At 40.9% G+C, this 19,241-nt stretch overlaps 1 protein-coding gene across 1 annotated transcript; it reads right to left on the reverse strand.

Moving 5' to 3' along the window:
* Positions 1-6,930: 6,930 nt before the first annotated feature.
* Positions 6,931-18,135, reverse strand: LOC115813208 (ADAMTS-like protein 2). Its single transcript, XM_030775821.1, has 18 exons — positions 18,037-18,135; positions 15,423-15,565; positions 14,098-14,173; positions 13,745-13,847; positions 13,224-13,369; positions 12,556-12,679; positions 12,049-12,129; positions 11,738-11,913; positions 10,912-11,365; positions 10,315-10,663; positions 9,920-10,023; positions 9,674-9,800; positions 9,190-9,403; positions 8,838-8,993; positions 8,342-8,512; positions 7,990-8,166; positions 7,344-7,488; positions 6,931-7,049 (listed from the first exon to the last, which is right to left on the reverse strand). The coding sequence occupies exons 1-18, from the start codon at positions 18,133-18,135 to the stop codon at positions 6,931-6,933; spliced, it is 2,964 nt and encodes a 987-aa protein (XP_030631681.1).
* Between the last annotated feature and the right edge of the window lie 1,106 nt (positions 18,136-19,241).

Consider the following 19,241-nt stretch of genomic DNA (forward strand, 5'->3'; position numbering starts at 1 on the left):
CTTTGTTTTCTGTTCTCCAGAAGCCTGGCTGAGAGTAGAATTCTAGGAGCCAAAATCAGAATAGGTTCTTTGTGTAGTTCTCTTGAGGTACTTTCAGTGGTAAAGTTCACCAATGTCTCTTCATAGAGAAGAAATCCTCATAATGTTGGAAAACAAGCTCTCACGTGTAATTAAGGAATGTTGAAGAAAATTTTCTCCAACATTGTATGTTACGATACCTTTATTTTTTCCCTTTTATTGAGTAATTGTCATCTCTCATCTATCTTACGAGCTATGCCCCTCACTTTTCTCTCTTCTGAGTATGTGACATTGAATTATTCCAACTGTCCTACAGCACTATATAAATGTACAAATGACCACCCATACCTGGATGTTGAAACAGTTGAGGGGTCTTGTGAGGTTGGTGTCTATGGCAGTGAAACATCCTACTGCAACTTGTTCTCCTACTTTCCGAGTCTGTAACAGGAAACCTTGGAATTTTGAGGAGTTCCCAACTGTCTCCAAGGTTACTGAGAAGAAGAGTGACACAAAGAAGTGCAACATGACCTCAGCACCCACATTTTTGGTCTTTGCATTTGACGCTTAGCTTCTAAGATTTTCTTTGTTTAATAGACAAAGTTATTGGTTAAAGAGTAGTTCATTTGAGCTCATAATTATGGTGAAATGAAACTTAAACATTCACAAACGCATACTAAACCTTCTTTTGTGTTGGAGTGGATGAAAACCTTCATCTGAATATAAATTCATTCACAATTCTTTAGATCATACAGTGCAATTTTAGGTATAATTTGAATATAATTATTGTCTTCATAATTCAAAAATCAGAATTAAACATAATTTAATTGTTTAAGATTACTTTAAACTGTCGCCTCACTTACATTTTAAAACCCAGCCCTGAATCTCAACAAGAAAAACATAACATTGCTCATGTTGAGTTGTTCTACAGCATTCAGGAATTGCAAACTATGTCACTCATATATGAAAACTAAGTATTTCTTTGTCATGTATTTAAATGCATAAGAGACTTTGTGTGCAGAACTACGTCTTAATAAGACAGGAGGTGGTATTACACACTCTTACAGAATAAATATTTGTGATTAAATAAAATTCAACTGAAAAAGATTTAGGTGTGTATATAAACTATAATTTCTTGTGTGACATTTAATTCTAGTTTTAGTACATTTCATCCAAAATGGAGCTGCCAAAAAACATCTCAAAGCTTAGTTGCAGTAGACTGTGACTGTAGAATAAATGTTAAAAGGTTGTTGTGCACTTAGAGGGGATATACAGATAATAAATATACAGAGGTAGTGAAATAGCAAACAGTTATCATTAAGTTATCATTAGTCATAACCTTTTGCCTGTCCACTCTTCCAGAAGAACCTTGTTTCAAACACCTCCTACCTGTGATTCTTTGCCCTGGTCCATATGTGGAATTACTGACCAAGACCTGGAACGGAGGACTGGATAGCTCTTCTTGGAATGGAGAGTGCACAGGCTGCATGCTCTCACAAGACTGAGCCACATCACCATTGGGAAAACACTGAGCTTCCCTCATATAGTACATAACCAAGACCAACAGTGTCCAAAGACACCAGGACAGCATCTGCAAATCAAAAAAAAAAAAAAAAGAACGAAAGTGAAGTGAATTACTGACACAAAATGTAACTGAGATCCCCCGGGACACTGTGAATGTTGTCTAAAACATATTCTATTTTCCATCGGCCCTGATGATGTGAAAATTTGAAACATCTATTGAAATAAATGATCTTCGACAACACTCAGTAAAGACATAGTCAGAGTGCTGCAAAGTGCTGATTGCAAATCATTTGGTTTTACCCTGATTAGATCCAAACATGCTGGTGCTCCTAGTGTGTCAGTCTAATCTTGCCCAATTTTAAAGAAGAAAGTGTTTGTGTTTGTGTTTGAAACTCCAGGTTTCCTTTAAACAGCTTTACTAAGCATTTAATTTAGATAAAAACGTGTAGAGGTCTGATTCTTACCCGTATCTGATATTTAACGGTATCCAACATCTTGCTAATATCTATTCTTGAGACGATACAACAGAACATACCTTTTATGTTGTTTGGTCTCTTTCCTCCAGAGCAAATGATGCTCAGTGACACCAGTCAGTGAAAAGGACTTGTTAAGATACAGGTTTCATGCAGAAGGGGGTTTTTCAAATACAGAATGCTCAAATTACATATGGATAAACTCTGTGTGTCTCTCATGTTTCTTACCACACATTGGAACTGAAGTGCTGTGCCCCATTAAGTCTTTTGTGTCCACTGACCAGTAAGTATCACACAACCGGTAATTTAGCCATTGTCCCTCTTTCATTCATCTGCTTGTTCTGAGAGCTACATGTTCTTGTTTTTGTTGTTGTTTGTTTGTTTGTTTGTTTGTTTTCATCATGTAGTAAGAGTGAAATGGTTAATATGAACTGTGTTGGAGAAATTTTGTCAGGCCCACTTTTCAATCCACCTTGCAGCAACTGGCTTCACCTGTTTACTAGTTCTGCTCTTCACTGGACTCATTATTCAATTATTAGTTTCACATTATTCAATCATTAGTTTCATTAGTGTCCCTCTTCTCTGTTTCAGTTAGTCTCCTTGTATATCTCCATCTGTTTCCCTCACTGCCAGTTGTGAAGTCTCTCATACCTCTGAGTTACTAAGCTGTGTTCGTGCTGTCCTGTGTTGATTCTATGGGTACACAATTCTGCCTCATTTCTACTCTGTCTTTGCCCAGCCCTACATTGTGACAGTAATCTCTCCCATATTTTTACCATTGCCCATTTATGTAATACGACTTTGTCCTCTGCATTATTCAATATGCTAGTGTTTGACCTTGACACTTTTATTAAACTCTATTTCTCTGCACATGCATCCTGCATTTTTTTGTGACAAATCTCTATAGTTGTTGTTATTCAGTTTTAAAACAAAAGCAGTATTGTGAATAGGAAGGTCTTTGTAAGATTCAAATTAAATAAATAAAAACATACATACATACGTACATACATACATAAATCAATAAACATTAAGTCTCTACCCCATGAAACTAAAGCCTCTGACATTTTTTTCAGGTAAATCATACCCCCTGGTAATGTGTAGTGGCAGAAATGGACTAAACTCAGAGCTGGTTGGTGCATTTGGAAATTCTAGTAGGTTCAGCTAATTCAAATGATAGGAACCACAGGTGCTGAAAAAAGATGTTATTTCTTTGTTTCATTGCAATAACACAAACAAACCATGTAACTTTCCCATTTTGCAGAGGAAAAACTCAGGGTGTCAGGTTTAAACTGAAAATTTGTTTAATTTCTAAGAGCAGGCTCGTGGTAATGTTTTCTCTTTCCTTAAGTCCTGTCCTCCCATAAGAATTAGTAAGTTTAGCTGTCTAGCTGTTTAACTGTCTTTTCAAACCTTGTCTCGACTCTGCTGCCCAGTGAGTACACAATGTATTCTGAAGGTGGTGCCACTATGGTACCAACTAAATCTCTTTCATTGTTGTTGACGTACTAACAGTAATAAAAGTAATGGTAGCCTCTTGCCCCTTGAGCAATTTAAGTAATTTCCTCATTACTGCCTGTCAAGTGGTTATTTTCCAGCAGCAATAAGGATGTTGTGGTTTATTGCTATATATGTGAAGATATAAATTATGCCGCCCACGGCTAGATGCAGCACACACAGTCCAGAGGTTTCAGCCTTTTTGGAAGGTAACATTTTCAGTACATCAGAGAATGGAGGTAAAATACAATGTGAAGTCACATTATAATTTACTTTACATTTTTGTAATTTCAGATTACAAAGAGCTAATCTTTCATGTATTTGAATTTTAGTATTAAAGTAATGGATAATGACAAATCTCATTCATCTTTTTGATCATTCTTTTGATATATTAAAGCATGTCTAATTATGTGCCATGACTTGAATAGGTATTAGAACAGAACAAAATGTTGATCATGTATTGAAATAGTAATTCTATGTTGATTTGTTTTTTAGATGCAGAGTGTCCAGTTTATCCTTCACATTCTGTTTTTTGGGAATATATTCCTTGGTGTAACTGGATATCCAAGTGGTTCAGTAACAGTAGCATGTGTATCGATGAGTCCACAGCATGGTTCATCGACTCCTGCCACAGGTCCTGCTCCATATGCAATCAAAACAAAAAACTCAAATGATTGAAAAGGCCAGACAATTACAGGTTAATAATAACTTCCTTTCATCTACACACTCTGGTTTCACTCTTTCTCTTATGCATGTAAGAAAAGAAAAGAAAAGAAAAGAAAAAAGAAATTCTATAATTTCTCTTGGATGATCAAAAATCGCTTTCAAAGACTTTAGTCAATCGTAAACCAAAAGTCAATTTTTTTCCAACATCACTGAAGAGTTAAAAAATGGTTCAGAGTGATTCATAAGCCAGGGGAGAAGAATCATGTTTGTAATGTCTGATTTGGTCTCAGTAACACTAGAGGGAATAGGTGCTCATTTCAAGGGCTTCCTGCTGCAAGCTATGAACAATGTCACAGGGGAGCGTCCAGTTGGGACTTTCACACTGGTGGGAGACAGCTCCCAGTTACTGGACTGTGGAGGAGCGGTAAGCACAACATTTTGACATTTTGACATTTTCTGGCTCTCCCAAACTCTCCACTTTAAGCATAATATTATGAACTTATGTAGTCTTAAATACATGATTTATTAATAAACCACTGAGATAGAGAAGTTCCTTATCTTAAAACAAGATTACTAACAGTAATGTGATGAACATCACTAAAATGGTGGCAATGATAAATAAAATACTTGTGAGATATATTACTAATACAGTAAGTACAATGCAATAAATATACAATAAATGTCTAAATAAACTATAAATAAGAGGCTTTGATTGTACCTAAGCATATGTTCATAGTATGTGAAATGTTCCAATATACAGAAAATATGTATGTGAAATCATACATTTAAAGAAGAATTTTACATCTATAAATAGCTCTGTGAAGTGTGGCATGTAGCTCTTTATGCCACTTTTAATTTTTCAAACACATAAGGATTGGATGACACAACACTTAACGGGGGATTTGAAAATAACAATTTTGAGTGTGTTTTTCTTTTTTTCCAGGGTTCAGCTGTCAGCCACAAAAACAGCATGGAAAAGTCATCTGTTGAAGTCATGTGGAAAGCACCCGACATTGAAAATGCCACCATCGAATTCAGGTATCGTACTTCCATCTGTTGAAAGGCAGTCGTATCCCAGGTGGATAAAAATGAAACCTCACCTCAGAGTCACAGCTGTTGTTTTCCCTGGTCAACATCAATGGGGAAATGCAAACGACGACTGGACTGTCTTGCAGTAAAATGCTGTCCATGTCTAAGCAGATCCACCTTCACAAAAACAGGGCTTTCACATAGAGCAGTGTATCTTCTAAAAACAAGTGCTGGACTTGTAAATTTGTGTGTATGCCACTGAAATGTCCTTAGAATGGTGTTGCACTGATGTGTGGTTCTACAGCTGTAGCTTTATATTTGCTTCATGTTATATGTTTTATGTTTTTATCATTTTTTTAGCTTTCACTACGTAGTAAGTATTAATTCTTTCATGAATCTTATAGAGATTACTAATCTTTGTGGTTGTTTTGCAGGGCAACAGTGGTGCAGCAACTCACCACGTACTGGGTCGGGTTGCGTAGCGATCCAGTTGCATACGACGGCAAACCCTACAACAGTGCCCCATCTATGTCCTTTACATTGTCTGTTCTGTTGCTCCTACTCCTCCCTATACTAACTTAGATACATAATGATTTACTATCAAGGAGGAGAGGTCTGTGGAGGGTTAATTGCCAATGAGGCCAAAAGAACAATTGTTACAGTAAAAATGCTTCATTCAGCAACACTGACATTCATCAGTAATTTATGTAACCAACCATGTAAAGCTCTGATATGTCAAATATTTATTCTGTTTATTCAGTAATTGCTCCATTACTCTGGAACAAACTCTTAGTTTGAAAAAATGTATTTTGATTATGTTCATAAGTATTCCAATTACTTTATCTCATTTATCATTTTTCGTCTAGATTGACATCACATCTGTGCAAATATTAACAAAGTGATATGCTTTATATTCACTGACATAAAAAATATGGAAACAGTTTGCTTTAAGTTCACTTGAAAATTCTGTTATTTTTAACCATGAACTGCTTAAGTAAATGTGTTTTTTGTCTTTTATTGATATAAAATATTGATAGATATAGTGAAAACACAATGTCCACATGCATGTCTAATTAATGAAAGTATACGTTCATGGAGATGATAACATGTGTGTGCATGTGCATGTGTGTGTGAGAGAGAGAGAGATGACATGCACTAAAGAGTCAAATATCAAAAGACCAGCTTGGCTTTATTTCTTTCTCTCTACCACAGGTGAAAAACACATTCAGACAAAAAATTTTTTAAAATAACAATACGTGTTTGTGTGTGTGTGATGAGTGTGTGTGTGTGTGTGTGTGCATACACATGTGTGCACGTATATGTGTGTGTGTGTGTGTGTTTAGAATCCCCTGTATGTGTGACAGGTAGAGACTATGGGTCAGTGGCTGATTGATGGCTACATTTTATGGTTTCTGTCACTCATCAGTGAAACTGGATCTAAGCTCTTCTGCTGTCCAGTCACAGGAGCTGCCTGAGGGGCCTTACCAGAGAGGTCCCAATAGGAGACCAAGGCCCAGTTATATTATTATAGCACCAATAGCACCTTGTTATAGCACCTTCTTTTAGGGGTTAGTCACACCCCCAGGGGCGGGGAAGAGTCCGGAAAAGGGGGGGGGGGGGGGGCAAATCTACCATTCAGGGATATAGCTCAGGGTTCAGGGATACAGTGCGTCCAATATGTGGAGGAGGGGGCTTCACATTCTCTGGAATGCCACGAAGAGTGATTTTATTAGGCCTTGTTCTTACAGGAGAGACAACAGGCCTTTCTGTAGTACCAGTGTGTGCACAGTTTCACCCTCAAGACGAGTGCACAGTTGGCTGTCGCCTTGTCCTGACAAACATCCTCCACTGGAGAAATGGAAAAACAAAAGTTTAGGCATCTTTACAGCGTGTGTCCTCTTTTCATACTAAACAAAAGAATGTTGAAGTGAGGCGACCAAACATTTGTAGCTGGACATCTGTTTCTCTCAAATTTGATTTAAATGTACACAGGACCTAACCAAGTAAAGCTTAAAATAAGTCATCCCATTTCTCCTGAAAACAACCACTCTCCTCTGCTGTTCTTATGTGTATATAGCCTTTGTATATATGTATAATTAGTCTGTGGTGAGAAACTCAGCAGGCAGTAATGTAAAGTAGTACCTGGGGCTTCCGTTGGGCAGGCCTGCACCTCGCATGTCTGTCTGGACTCCGGTTTAAGTGCTGAGTCACAGCTGTGGCCAAGCTCATCGCCTTGGTAACACTTCACCTCTCTCACCCGCACCCCGCTGCCACATGTCTTACTGCACTGAAAGCACACAGACAAGCTACCACTAAGCACTCTTTCATTACATACACACCCCAAACATCATGCCACAGACCTCCTAAACATCCACACGCTGTACATGCAAGTGGCATTTATGTAAAACCACCACAAGGGGGCACTGTAGAGGCTCTTTTTTTTTTTATCTTGCAGCCAAATTAATGTTTCATAGAACTCTCAAATTTTTGGAGAACAGCTGATTTGTGTTTCTATCAACTACATGTCTCTGACTGGTAGAAGAGTATCCACTTACATTTCCCAATAAGAAATCAGATCATAAATTAAAAGCATTGGTAAAAAAAAAAAGAAAAACATCAGCAGGACATCTACCAGGCTGCTTGCACATTTTCAAGTGTCTCTGTGTTGTATTTTTAAATTTTTTTGATTATGTAAAATTCAAGCAAGTAAGCAAACTGCTCAGCAATTAAGGTTAATGGCTTTCCTTTAATCAGACAAGAAGATCCTTTTGGTAAAAGGGAGGTTTACCTGGGACCAGGAAGTGGTGAACCACTTTGAGCACGGCCTCTCAAAACAGGCAGTGGTTTCTTCAGGCCGCAAAGCTCTGTCACACATCTGTTCAGGGAACTCCTTAAACACCCCGTTAACCAGCCCAGCGCACACGACCTGACGCGTTTTCACCCCGCGTCCACACGTCGCATTACACTGTGAGAAGGCAAAAACACACTTAAGCAAATGCAGGAAAATCTTCGATGGATTCTGCACAAAATGGAAAAATAAAATTCACGTCACAGATCTAAAAAGACAGAAATGACTTATGATTGCGGTAGGCGTTTTTTTTGTATACTGAATATGCAGAGCTAACCCAGACAAGACTCACCGGTTCCCACTCCTGCTCCACCCAGTGAGCAGGACAGTTTTTGTCCCCACATGGCTGCACTGAAAGGGGTTTAAGGTCCAGATCACACTGACCATCAGAAATGACCTGTCCATCACTGTTCTTACACACCACATAACGAGACATGCGGCCCTCCCCACATGGTCCTGAGCACTTAAACACCACCACATGAGAACAGAGAGATAGGGAGAGAGAGAGGGGGGGGGGAGAAGAAGAAGCAGGATTCAGCAGGAACAAGTTGGAAAAGAAAGAAAAAAGACAAATAAGGTTTAGGAAAGAGATATTTCTTACACTCACTGGATGTCTATAACTCAACAGTTCTAACAGTAAAATCTCTACTCAAACCAGGCATACTGATAAATCACTCAGATTATCTGCTTTCTTTTACACAGGCATGAATGAGAAGTCAACTGTGAATTGTATAAATATTTCATGTTTTTTTTGCTACAGTGCTAAAAACTGTGAACGGTGAACTCACAGGCCCCCAGTCAGAGACGGTCCATCTGCGGTCACACGGGGGTCCCTCACACTCCTTCTCACTCACCGGCCGCATGGTCTCATTACATAACTGAGTTTCCATGGAGCAGCGCACCTCTCGACTTCGCAAACCCCGCCCTCCACAACGTGCCGAACACTATCGCCAGTACACATAGCACATTTAACACCAACAATAACATCCTGTATTTCACAACATGCACTGAGGGCTCCGCTGGACAGGACAGGGCTTAAAGACAGTCCCTCCTCTATATCATGGGCAATATAATTCACTGTGTTAAGTCTATTTGGTTACTGTACACAGTGCAGCCCAATAAGTTCTTCAAGGTACCCACCTCTGACCAATCAGAGACCTCCCACTGTGGGCCACACCCCTTGCTCTTGCAGGCTTTGCGTGCCATTGGCTTCTGAAGGTCGGCAGCCTGACAAAGCTCATCATACACGGAGCTGTCCAGACCTGGAGCCATCATCTTCCAGCAACGTACTGTACGGAACTGATAGCCTTCCCCACACGTCCGAGAACACTCACTCCATCGGCTTGTTTCCCATCTATCTCACGCAAGGAAACACACACCGGGACACAAGGGCGCACATATGTTTGGGATATAACTCACATTGTCCCTGAGTTATATCCCAAAGGTACAGGTTGTGAATGACATGATGATATCAGAGTTAAATCTTTACCATCTTATTCCCAATGTGAAAAGATCCGGCGGTCCTGACTCGGCATACATTTGGGTTACAGAGCACTGCTTCATTGTAAAAATGAGCCCCAACTTAAGTGTTCGATGTGATACTAGAGTTCACTCTTGGACTGACCTTGGAGGGCACTCTTTCCCTGTGCAGAATTCATGTGTGGGTTCTGGCCTTGTCAAGGCATCACAGTGGCTCTCGTCAACTTCTAGGCCATCATAACGCACACATAAAGCATAGGACGTGCTTATACCTGCAGCAAAAACACAGTCCAAACTACCTTCAGTATTCACTTCAAATGAAAGAGTACGTATGTGTGTGTGTGTGTGCGTGTGTGTGTGTGTGTGTGTGTGTGATGGCTTGTAGTGGCACCTGTGGTACACGTTGAGCTGCAGGGTGCATATGCTGACACCTTCCATCTGTACATGTCAGCTAAGCTGATATCACGATCATTTCCTCCAACCTCAAACTCATTACTGCCAGGACACAGAAAGAGAGAGAACTGAAGACATAAAAAACAGCCCAGAGCAACATCCTAGAGACAATTAAACTGACATCTTCACTGAATATCTTTCAATCAAATGCAACAGAGCAAGACTATGAGAAAATATAGCACAAGTGCTTATAAAATGAAAGAATCACAAATACAGCCCTGGCTTTACAACCAAACAGTTAATGTCTACACAAAAGTCAACTCACATCATTCAGGCCTACCCTGTGCCCCACCACCCACCTACTCCATTACCCCATTCCCTCTAGTTTCTGACCTCTCTGTGTTGGGTGCCTGCACTGGTTCCACCTGATGGAGTCTGAAGGGGTTTGCTTGGTGGGGTACTGTGCCATTGATCTCAGTTTCCGACAGAAGCCTATGGGTCCCCTCATCCTCGTTCACACTGCCTGGGTAAATCTCCAGAGACAGGCTGTTATCCAAAGACAAACTAGAGTTCAGGTTGATCAAGTCACAGCCTGGAAGAGATGAGCCATCTTTACAGGATGGCCTGGGGCCTCCAGGCTGGAGCAGGACATCGTAGAACAGCGTCTTCAGTAGAGGCTGGGGTACACGCTGAGTGCTATTGGGATTACTGCTGTCACCATCAATCGAGTTGGAATCGGCACCTGAAACTAAGAAATGAATACAATGGGAGCTAACAGTGATCTGAATGATAACGGTGAATAAACATGCTGAAGAAAAAAAACAAAAACAAATTAGTCTGCTGAAATCTGTCCAAACCATCCATGCCATTACTGCAAAATTCTACTGTCAGTTTAACTATACTGTTGAACCACGCCTATTCAAGCACAGAACACCAACGTCTGCTCCCACCGCTAAAGATAAACACACTACAAACATAAAACACATTTACCAAAACTATCTGGCACCTCATGTTGGAGCAGCTTGTTCTCCAGCTCATTACCAAGCACTGGACTGACAGGACTGAGCAGAAGGATGTTAGGCAGAGAGCTGATGTTGATTTGGGTCTGCACCTCCCAGCGGAGCCCCTCTGGGCCCACTCGCACTTCCATGTTCTCTTTGGACACCACCGGCACACTCTGGTTCCCCACCTTTGTGTACTCCTCACTAGCCTCGATCTCATTGTCAGTGAGGGAGAGTTCTGTGGATGTAATGTTGTTAGCTTCTCTGTCAGGCACAGCTGGGTACTGGGCAGGGGGAAGAGGAGGGGGAGGGAGAGCCACCAAGCTGCTGATCTGAGGCTCCTCAGGAGAGGAAGAAAGAGGCGCTGCAGTCCTGGGCTCAGTAGAACGTGGTACTGTGTACTCATATGTGATATGAGGCATCTTCCCATTGAGGTTGTAGTACTTTAAGAAAGAAAGAAGGTTGAACGCTTCAGTCAAAACCTCATCATTACAGAACATCATAGTTCATCACTGGCAGAAGTTTGACATGGAACTTCTGTTGTTCAGCAAAATTCATCATAATTGCATGTGGGTTTTGACGTCAGCCCACTAAGCTTATTTGTTGATATTTCAAAACATAAACAGCAAAAACATTACTAAATATTGTTTTACTAAAATACTGCATCAAGCAAAAAAAAAAACAATATAATGACAATTCAGACAGAGGCTACTGCCAAAATGGGTCTAAATTTCCCTTCATACAGTAAAACTTAACAAACACATATTTGAAGCTGTAATGGCTCCTGGCACTGCAGTACATACCTATATACCTACCATGACGTTCAGCCCTTGGTGGGTGGGTCCCTGGGCCATGATATACTCAAAGCCATCAGAAAAGAGACTGGCAGGTCTCCTGTACTTAAACACCGTTCCCGCAATGTGGAAGTTCCGCGGATTGTCTATGACAGTGTTCCCATTGAAGAAGAAGTGGCCTGCTTCATCAGACAGGGCTGGAAATCAGAATATTATAACATAAGTAACACTGCTGATTGCTAGCAATATAAGTAACACATATAATTAGACTTCTCTCAGTTTACTCTGCCCTTTGCCTCGAAAGCAGCTTCATGTTTCGATGTCAGTCTTACCCAGGATATTTTCCGTCTTTCGGCGCTCAATGATCTGGATATCTGTGGCTCCAGTGGGAATGTTGGTTATAAACACATAGCCTGACAGAGTGAAGAAAAATGTATAACGTTTAGCTAACATCAATCCTTCAAACTCACTTGCTGACACCCAAAAAATGAACTCACACAAATAATACATAAAGAAATCTCTGTCCTCCTAAGTATCTGTCTCACAGGCATTTTCTCCAATGCTGATGATTTATCAAACCGAGCATAAGAGTGGGCCTATAGGTATATATATACACACACACACACACACACACACACATATATATATATAGATCTATCAGAACAAAGAATATATAAACTCAAAGACGCACTAAAATTTACTGGGATAATTTGTACACTTTTAGGATGCCATCCCACATATCAGAGACAAATGACCAATGTTTCCCACATTGTCAGATATTACATGAGCTGCAGGGGGTGGTAGGCTGGATAACCTCTTGGTGCCAGTATAAGGTATACCTAACTGTGTGATCCCTTTTCGGTAAGATCCTGATACACGGTAACAGGAGCCTCCATTCCCACCGCAGACACCGCATTTATCTATGGTTTTACTGGAGTACAGCTTCCCATCACAACCGACCACCTATAGCCCAGTAACAGTGCGTCGGAGGAGAAAAGAACAGCTAAGGCTTTTAATCAACACATTATTCAGCTTACGTAAAATCAAGCATAGCAACCACAATCAATTAAATAACCTGATATTTGTGAAGAAGATCAAATGAGGTCCATCTAAATATTTTTGAAGTTAGTGGTTAACATAAGAAAAAATGCCTATAACGACAACATAGTTATGGTACTATTGTCTATGAAAGCTGGTTATTATTAAGTTACAAGGCATGTTAGCAAAGACTGGCATGAATTCTCAGTTTGTCGGTTTGTTCACATCATTCTGTGGAATCAGCGATTGCTTTAATGTAAAAAGAATTGTGAACAAGACACACCTTAGTTTTTTGTAAAAACTGAGGCTAATTGCAAATGATCAGCACCAGTGTTATTAGCTCATTAAAATTAGCTTTATAAGATCTGCTAACATTTAATAACAGAACACTGAAAAGTTGTGTCACTAGCTGCTGAATTTAATCTTGACGGAACATCTCTCAGGATTCTGAGAGGTACAGCTGTCAAACCTGGCATTGTCCCTCTATGCAGACGCCTTGGAAAATGCCATCCCGACAGTACGTCCCATCATGGGCTGGCACCAGCAGCTGCCTCTCTCCAGTGGTGGTCGTGCACTGGAGGTCACATGGCTTGTTGGAGATGCTGATGTAATCATCTGAACAGGAGATAACATCAGCAAAACAACATCATTCATAGCACTTTGAAGACCTCCAGAGATAAATAATTCTTTATAGTGTTGTTGAAAGGCCTCTTTTGTTCTAAAAGGGGAGCAGACTTTGGAAATAATCTATAATGGGCATCTGTGAGTCATAACACTGTTGAAGAACTGGCCAGTGGCCAGAGATGTGCAGGATGAGATCGGGTTCTGTGGAGCTCTCTGATAGGAACCCGGGAGAAATCGAGAAGAAACAAACAGGCTAAGAAAATATAGTGGAGAGGAAAGGAAAGGAGAGGAAAGGAAAGGAAAAGAGGATACATGTCACCAAAAAGAAAAAAAGAGAGATAAAAAAGAGATGGAGTGATTCATCACCTGGGTAAAGTGGAACCCACTCATAGTACTTCCTGCCGAAGGCTTTGGCATTGAACTGGGAACACTGATGTTGTTTGAAGCTGATTTTGCTGTTGGGGCATGGCTAGGCACACATCCACGTCCACACAATAAGGAAGATACAAATCATGAAGTGGGCATCATGGCAAACTACTTGCAGGTTCTACTGAGCCTTAAACTAACACGTGTGGGAATCTGCTGATATGCCAGCTGGAAAAACTGGTACACTCCACTCACGCTAATATGTTGCATGTTTGAACTATCCATATAAAATGAATGTTGTTAAGCACATATTCAACACAGTTCATTTAAGATTAACAAGAAACTGTCCATACCTGATTCCTGCACAGCTCATATTGCTTAGGTGTTCCAACACAGAAGGAACTGTTGATGTTTTGTGTGGTAGTAAGCCTAAGAGGAGACCATCTTTAGTCTTCAATATTGCATTAATATTATCAATTTAACCAATGAGGCCATTTGAAAGATAAAAACCTATGACATGTAAAACTAGACAGGCAAAGAAGATAAGGTGTTTGTCCATTCTTGCATGGGTTACAGCCCTACCTGGCCTACAGATGTTCAACTTTCCCAGGCTTTTTCACAGCTACCCTGCACCAGCCCTCAGCCCCTTCCAGATGTGGCTCTCCTCATTTTCCTCCCTTTCCCCAACCACACAGGGCAGAGCTAATGGGAGCCAGCTGGAGCAGCTCAGCTCAAGCCTTTATCTCGAGAAGAATCTCCCTGAAACGGCTGCCCGTTCACTCTAAAAGCCACTTTATAATAGGTTTGTCATTCTGACCGGAATCGCTGGTGTCATGTGGGCCAGTGACCAGTGGATTGATGTTCATTCCACAAGACATTCCTCTGTCTGCCAGGGTGCTCTGGGGCTATTAGTCAAGGGAGAAATCTGCCTCTCTCTCTCTCCTTTCTCTCTCTCTTTCTATTTCAAGGGAAGGCTAACGTGACATAACCATTATAATGCCTTTCTTTCATTGTCTCCTTTCACTTTCTTTCTTTTCCCTGGTACATTCTCACTATTTTTGGAAGGACAATCTGAAAAATGGTTTTATTAGCTTGTTTGTAAGTGAGCCATAGAAAGGACCTCAGCATTCTTTTCACACATCTAACACATTGTTTTATTGGTATAATTTTCTTTTTCTTACAAACATTTAACTGTAAGTGGTATTATTTTCTTAATTGTCACTTTCTTTTTCCTTCGTAATCGACAGGCACTGGGAGAGAGAAACTGGCGTCGGCCTTGGAAGCAAGGCCCTAAAATTAACCACTTATAAAAGCTACAGTCATTTATGCAATCAGGAGAGGAGGAGAAAAAAAAACTCTTTCCACATAAAGGGCATTCGGAAGAACTCGGGATCATTTAATCCCACATTAAATGCATTTTTTAATCTACAAGTTGATCATGAGTGACACTGCCTAGTGTGAAGAGTGGGTTCAGTCCAGGGTCAAACTGACAGCGCTGAGGCTGCTGAGGAAAGCCTTGCTCAGACTATCACACCTGTCACGTCTAATTAGTGAAGGGCCCGTTAAGAGTGGGCTGGGAGGGCAGTTAGTTCCTTCCTGGTTTGGTCTGGTCTGGTCTGGTCTGGCCTAGGTCTGCCCCAAGGCTGAGGGGGCTGCTATGTGACGGTAGCTGGGTTACCTTTGTTGTAGGCAGTGGCGCTCCTGGGAACGAACCCCTCCTCCACAGGTCCGTGAGCAAGTGGACCAGCTGCTCCATTCACCCCACCATTGAGCCACTTCGTCGGGCTGCTGCTGGAGCTCCTCCCTCCCCTCACTACTGTCCTGACGGAGACAGAGAAGTGTTGCTTCACTCCCACCCAACCACATCCACATCATATTACATGCTACAGGTATTCCAATTCTTGGTCACGCCTGGCTAAAATCTCTCTATATATGCAAGATCTCCTCAGTATGTGTGCTCTTTGTATAAACGACAAAAAATCCCTGTATCTACTGTATAAATCTCATAGTGGGTCTACTGTTAGAGCCAGCTGCAACTGGCAGATGCATCTGGTTCCACTGTATTATTAATGGGACAGCCTTCAGTTTAGGACAGGCCAAGGTCAGAGTGGAACTTCATTCAGTCCCTCTGAAAGGCATCCACACATCTTTAGAAAAAGAAGAAAAATCAGCTTTTTTCCACCCATATTCTGAGCATTTACCATTTTACTTGAGTTAAAAAAAAAAAAAAACAGTTGCATTGCCCTTGGTTATGAACTTACTTATACAACTAAAAGCTCTCCCCCAAAAATCAAAGCTCTTTGTATTTCTACAGAGGCAGAGAGGCAGCTGCTGATTAGAAAATCTTAGGGTAGAGACTTCAAATGTTTTACAGTTTCAGCATGAGGAACAGGTTTAGGGTAGACTTCTCAGGTAAAAGTGCAACCTTATGCAACCTTATGAACCACTGGAAAGGCTGAGTCCTTGCCCAAAGCTTGGGTATGAGAGAGTGGAAGAGAGAGGAGAAGGGAGAGGTAAAATAAAAAAAAGAGGGAAAAAAAGAGCAGAGAAAGGCACAGAGACTATTGGGCTCAAATTCGAAACAGAACCCACGGCTGGCTTGGAGTCTCTTCTCTTCTCTCAGAGGGCCAGACGGGCCAGGACATTAAAGAAGGCATTTGAGAGCTGGAGGAGTTGGTGAGGGAGGGGAGAGGAGAAGAGAGGAGAGGGTTTTTTGTAGTAAAGACATGGAAACAGAGGTGGATGAAGGCCCCAAAACAGCCAAGCCAGATGAAAGGATAAGAGTGGGCAAATTAACTAGACTCCTGTTGTCTAGACATCAGGTTAATCGCCCCTCTCCAGCGCCTGCATCAATGAACTTAAACTGCACACATGCACAGCCCCCATATGCTCAGATTTTTACGGGACAGTAGCATGAGGTAGCATAAGTCTGTCCGCTGGATTCTTAAACTGTAGATTTATGCTGTAAAGCTTTTTTTCTTTTTGTTTTTTTTAAACATTTTCGTACATTCTGTTTGCATATGTACAGGAGAGAATGAGCCAGTGTGAACTTCATTATGTAGCTACATCTACTCTAGACACAAACATCGTGTGTTGCTACAGGCATATAGAAAACAAAATGCAAAATGACAGGGAATATGAAGCTTTGTCTTCGAAACCCAAAACACCCCTGACATTCATTCTGGTGTTCCCCGAGCAGTTAAGCTTGAGACCTCAAGCTTGTCCAAACAAGAATCAACATGTCCTTGTCTTGAGTCTACAAACCCGCTGGATGTTCAGAATCTGAGAAGACAATACTTCACTATACTTTAAAATGCATCGCGCTCCTCAACCGAGACACCCCCAGGAAGTCCAAATTACGATCTCTGAAGGAAGAACGACTGTGGGAATGAATGGATGGGCAGTGCGGTTTCATAATGTCACTTGAGTTGAGTTTACAAATGCCTCAACATTATGCCGGTCAGGAAGAGAGCGTGAGAAGCATGCGTGGATGCACAGAGGAAATGGAAAATATACACTATCCTAAAATTTGCAAAACAACAAACAAACTGTTACTAAGACTCTAAAGCGGAAAAAATGATAGAGTGGGGGGAAAAAGAGACGAAAATTCGTTCAGCCTCTGTCCGCCTTCGAAAGATTACGCTGTCACGCTATAGCTACCTATGTTTGAAATGTGCAAGTCAACGGTAACCCATCAGGGAGTCTGACCTGTCTTACCATGATTTCTATAGGCTTACCTGTTTGACCGGTATCGCTGAGAGACCACTTCGCGAAATACAGAGTGACAGTAATCTTGTTATAATGATTCATTCATTCAGCCTACAGACATTTCCTAAATCCAAAGAGCCGGAGAAAGTCCGTTCAAAACCTTGCCAGTTGTTTTGGCCTCATTAGTCTGAGCCCAGTGGACCAAGTGCTCTCTAATAATGTGCAGCCACAAAAACTTCGGAAATTCCAAGAAGACATAAAGCCTCCAGCTGGGCTTTGATCTTAAAGCATAAAGCGCGCTGAAAAAACGGTATAAAAGAGCAATGCATCGGGTAAATGGGGAAGCGTGAGCACTGTGGCTAGGAACATTCATACTCTTGTGGGGTTGCTCCACCAGTCGAGGAAACCGCTTTTTCTCTTAGGAAAGTTTCATGCCTCTGCCAAAGAGGGCAACTTAGTGGCTTTTAGAATGAAACCGTTATTTATTTTTGCAGTGCACAAAGTTAATTTCGTGTAAGTTAACGTAAACAGAACTGTATCACAGAGAGAATTAAAGAATAAACAAGGAGAATATTGTGATTTACCTTAATATTGGCGCTTTCGGCTTTATCATATGTCCATAAGTATAACACAATGCAGTGAATTAGAATATTTCCGAATCGTGTGGTCCAAAGCCTGTACATGGTTCATGTGAAATCAAAAAAGACCTCGCCCCCCTTAACCACGACCAGAGAGAGCGAGGCTTACACTGAGAGCTTCAATGTTGAAGGAAACCCTTGATGCATTAATGGCTTTACAACCTGCTGGCCCGGAGGAAAAAGGGGGTTGGTCACACCGACTTTGATTGACGTTTTACACTTGAAGAACTTCGAACGCCTCCATCACCTCTCTCACTCCAGTTTGAATGTATGGAGAAGAATGATTGAGAGCTGGCCCCTTTTGCCTGCGGAGTGGATGGTCGCTCAGCAATTACTTATGCACTTTTCATAATGGTGGTTGTTCTAAAAACCATTAACCACAATTACGACTTTACTGAAGTCTCTCTCTCTCTCTCTCTCTCTCTCTCTCTCCCTCTCTCTCTCTCTCTCTCGTTCGTTTTCGCTTGCTCGTCTCTCTATTCTGCAAAATTGCATCAGTTAAATACTGACCAATAAACACACTATTGTCACAATTATACATACATACACACACACACACACACACATATATATATATATATATATATATACATAAACAACTACTGTTACAGTGATAAAACAGCAGTGATATGAATGAATTTACAGAAACACTGATTACTATTAAAACAAAGATAAACAGTTTCTGTGGAAAAGACATGGGTGAAAAGCAGTAAGTGGGCTATGACTGTCATTAAAGATTATGGCATTGACATGTGTTTTGCTCCACAAGGAGCAGTGTTTCCCTCACTAAGCGTTCTGTTCATTCATTTCAGGGAAAAAAATGGAGATTTCATCTTTAACTGCTCTGCAAATATGCAGATATGTTTCTCATTTTATTTTGAATCTCTCACTATTTAAAAGAAAATAATTCTCTATCTCAGCCTCCCCTGCCGGACTATGACCACAGATTCTTCTATGTTGTGGTACTCTTTGTGTCTTCATCAGTGGATAGGCTGTGGTTACTGAGCCCATGGTCACAATCCTTTTTCTGACAGTGAAGAGATACTCTACCAACTTATGCGTATACCAAACATGTTGACTCTATTCTTCCTCTCTGTCTGTCTGTCTGTCTGTCTCTCTCTCTCTCTCTCTCTCTCTCTCTCTCAGTTATT

Source organism: Chanos chanos, chromosome 5 (genome assembly GCF_902362185.1).
Source record: "Chanos chanos chromosome 5, fChaCha1.1, whole genome shotgun sequence".
Lineage (NCBI taxonomy): Eukaryota > Metazoa > Chordata > Actinopteri > Gonorynchiformes > Chanidae > Chanos > Chanos chanos.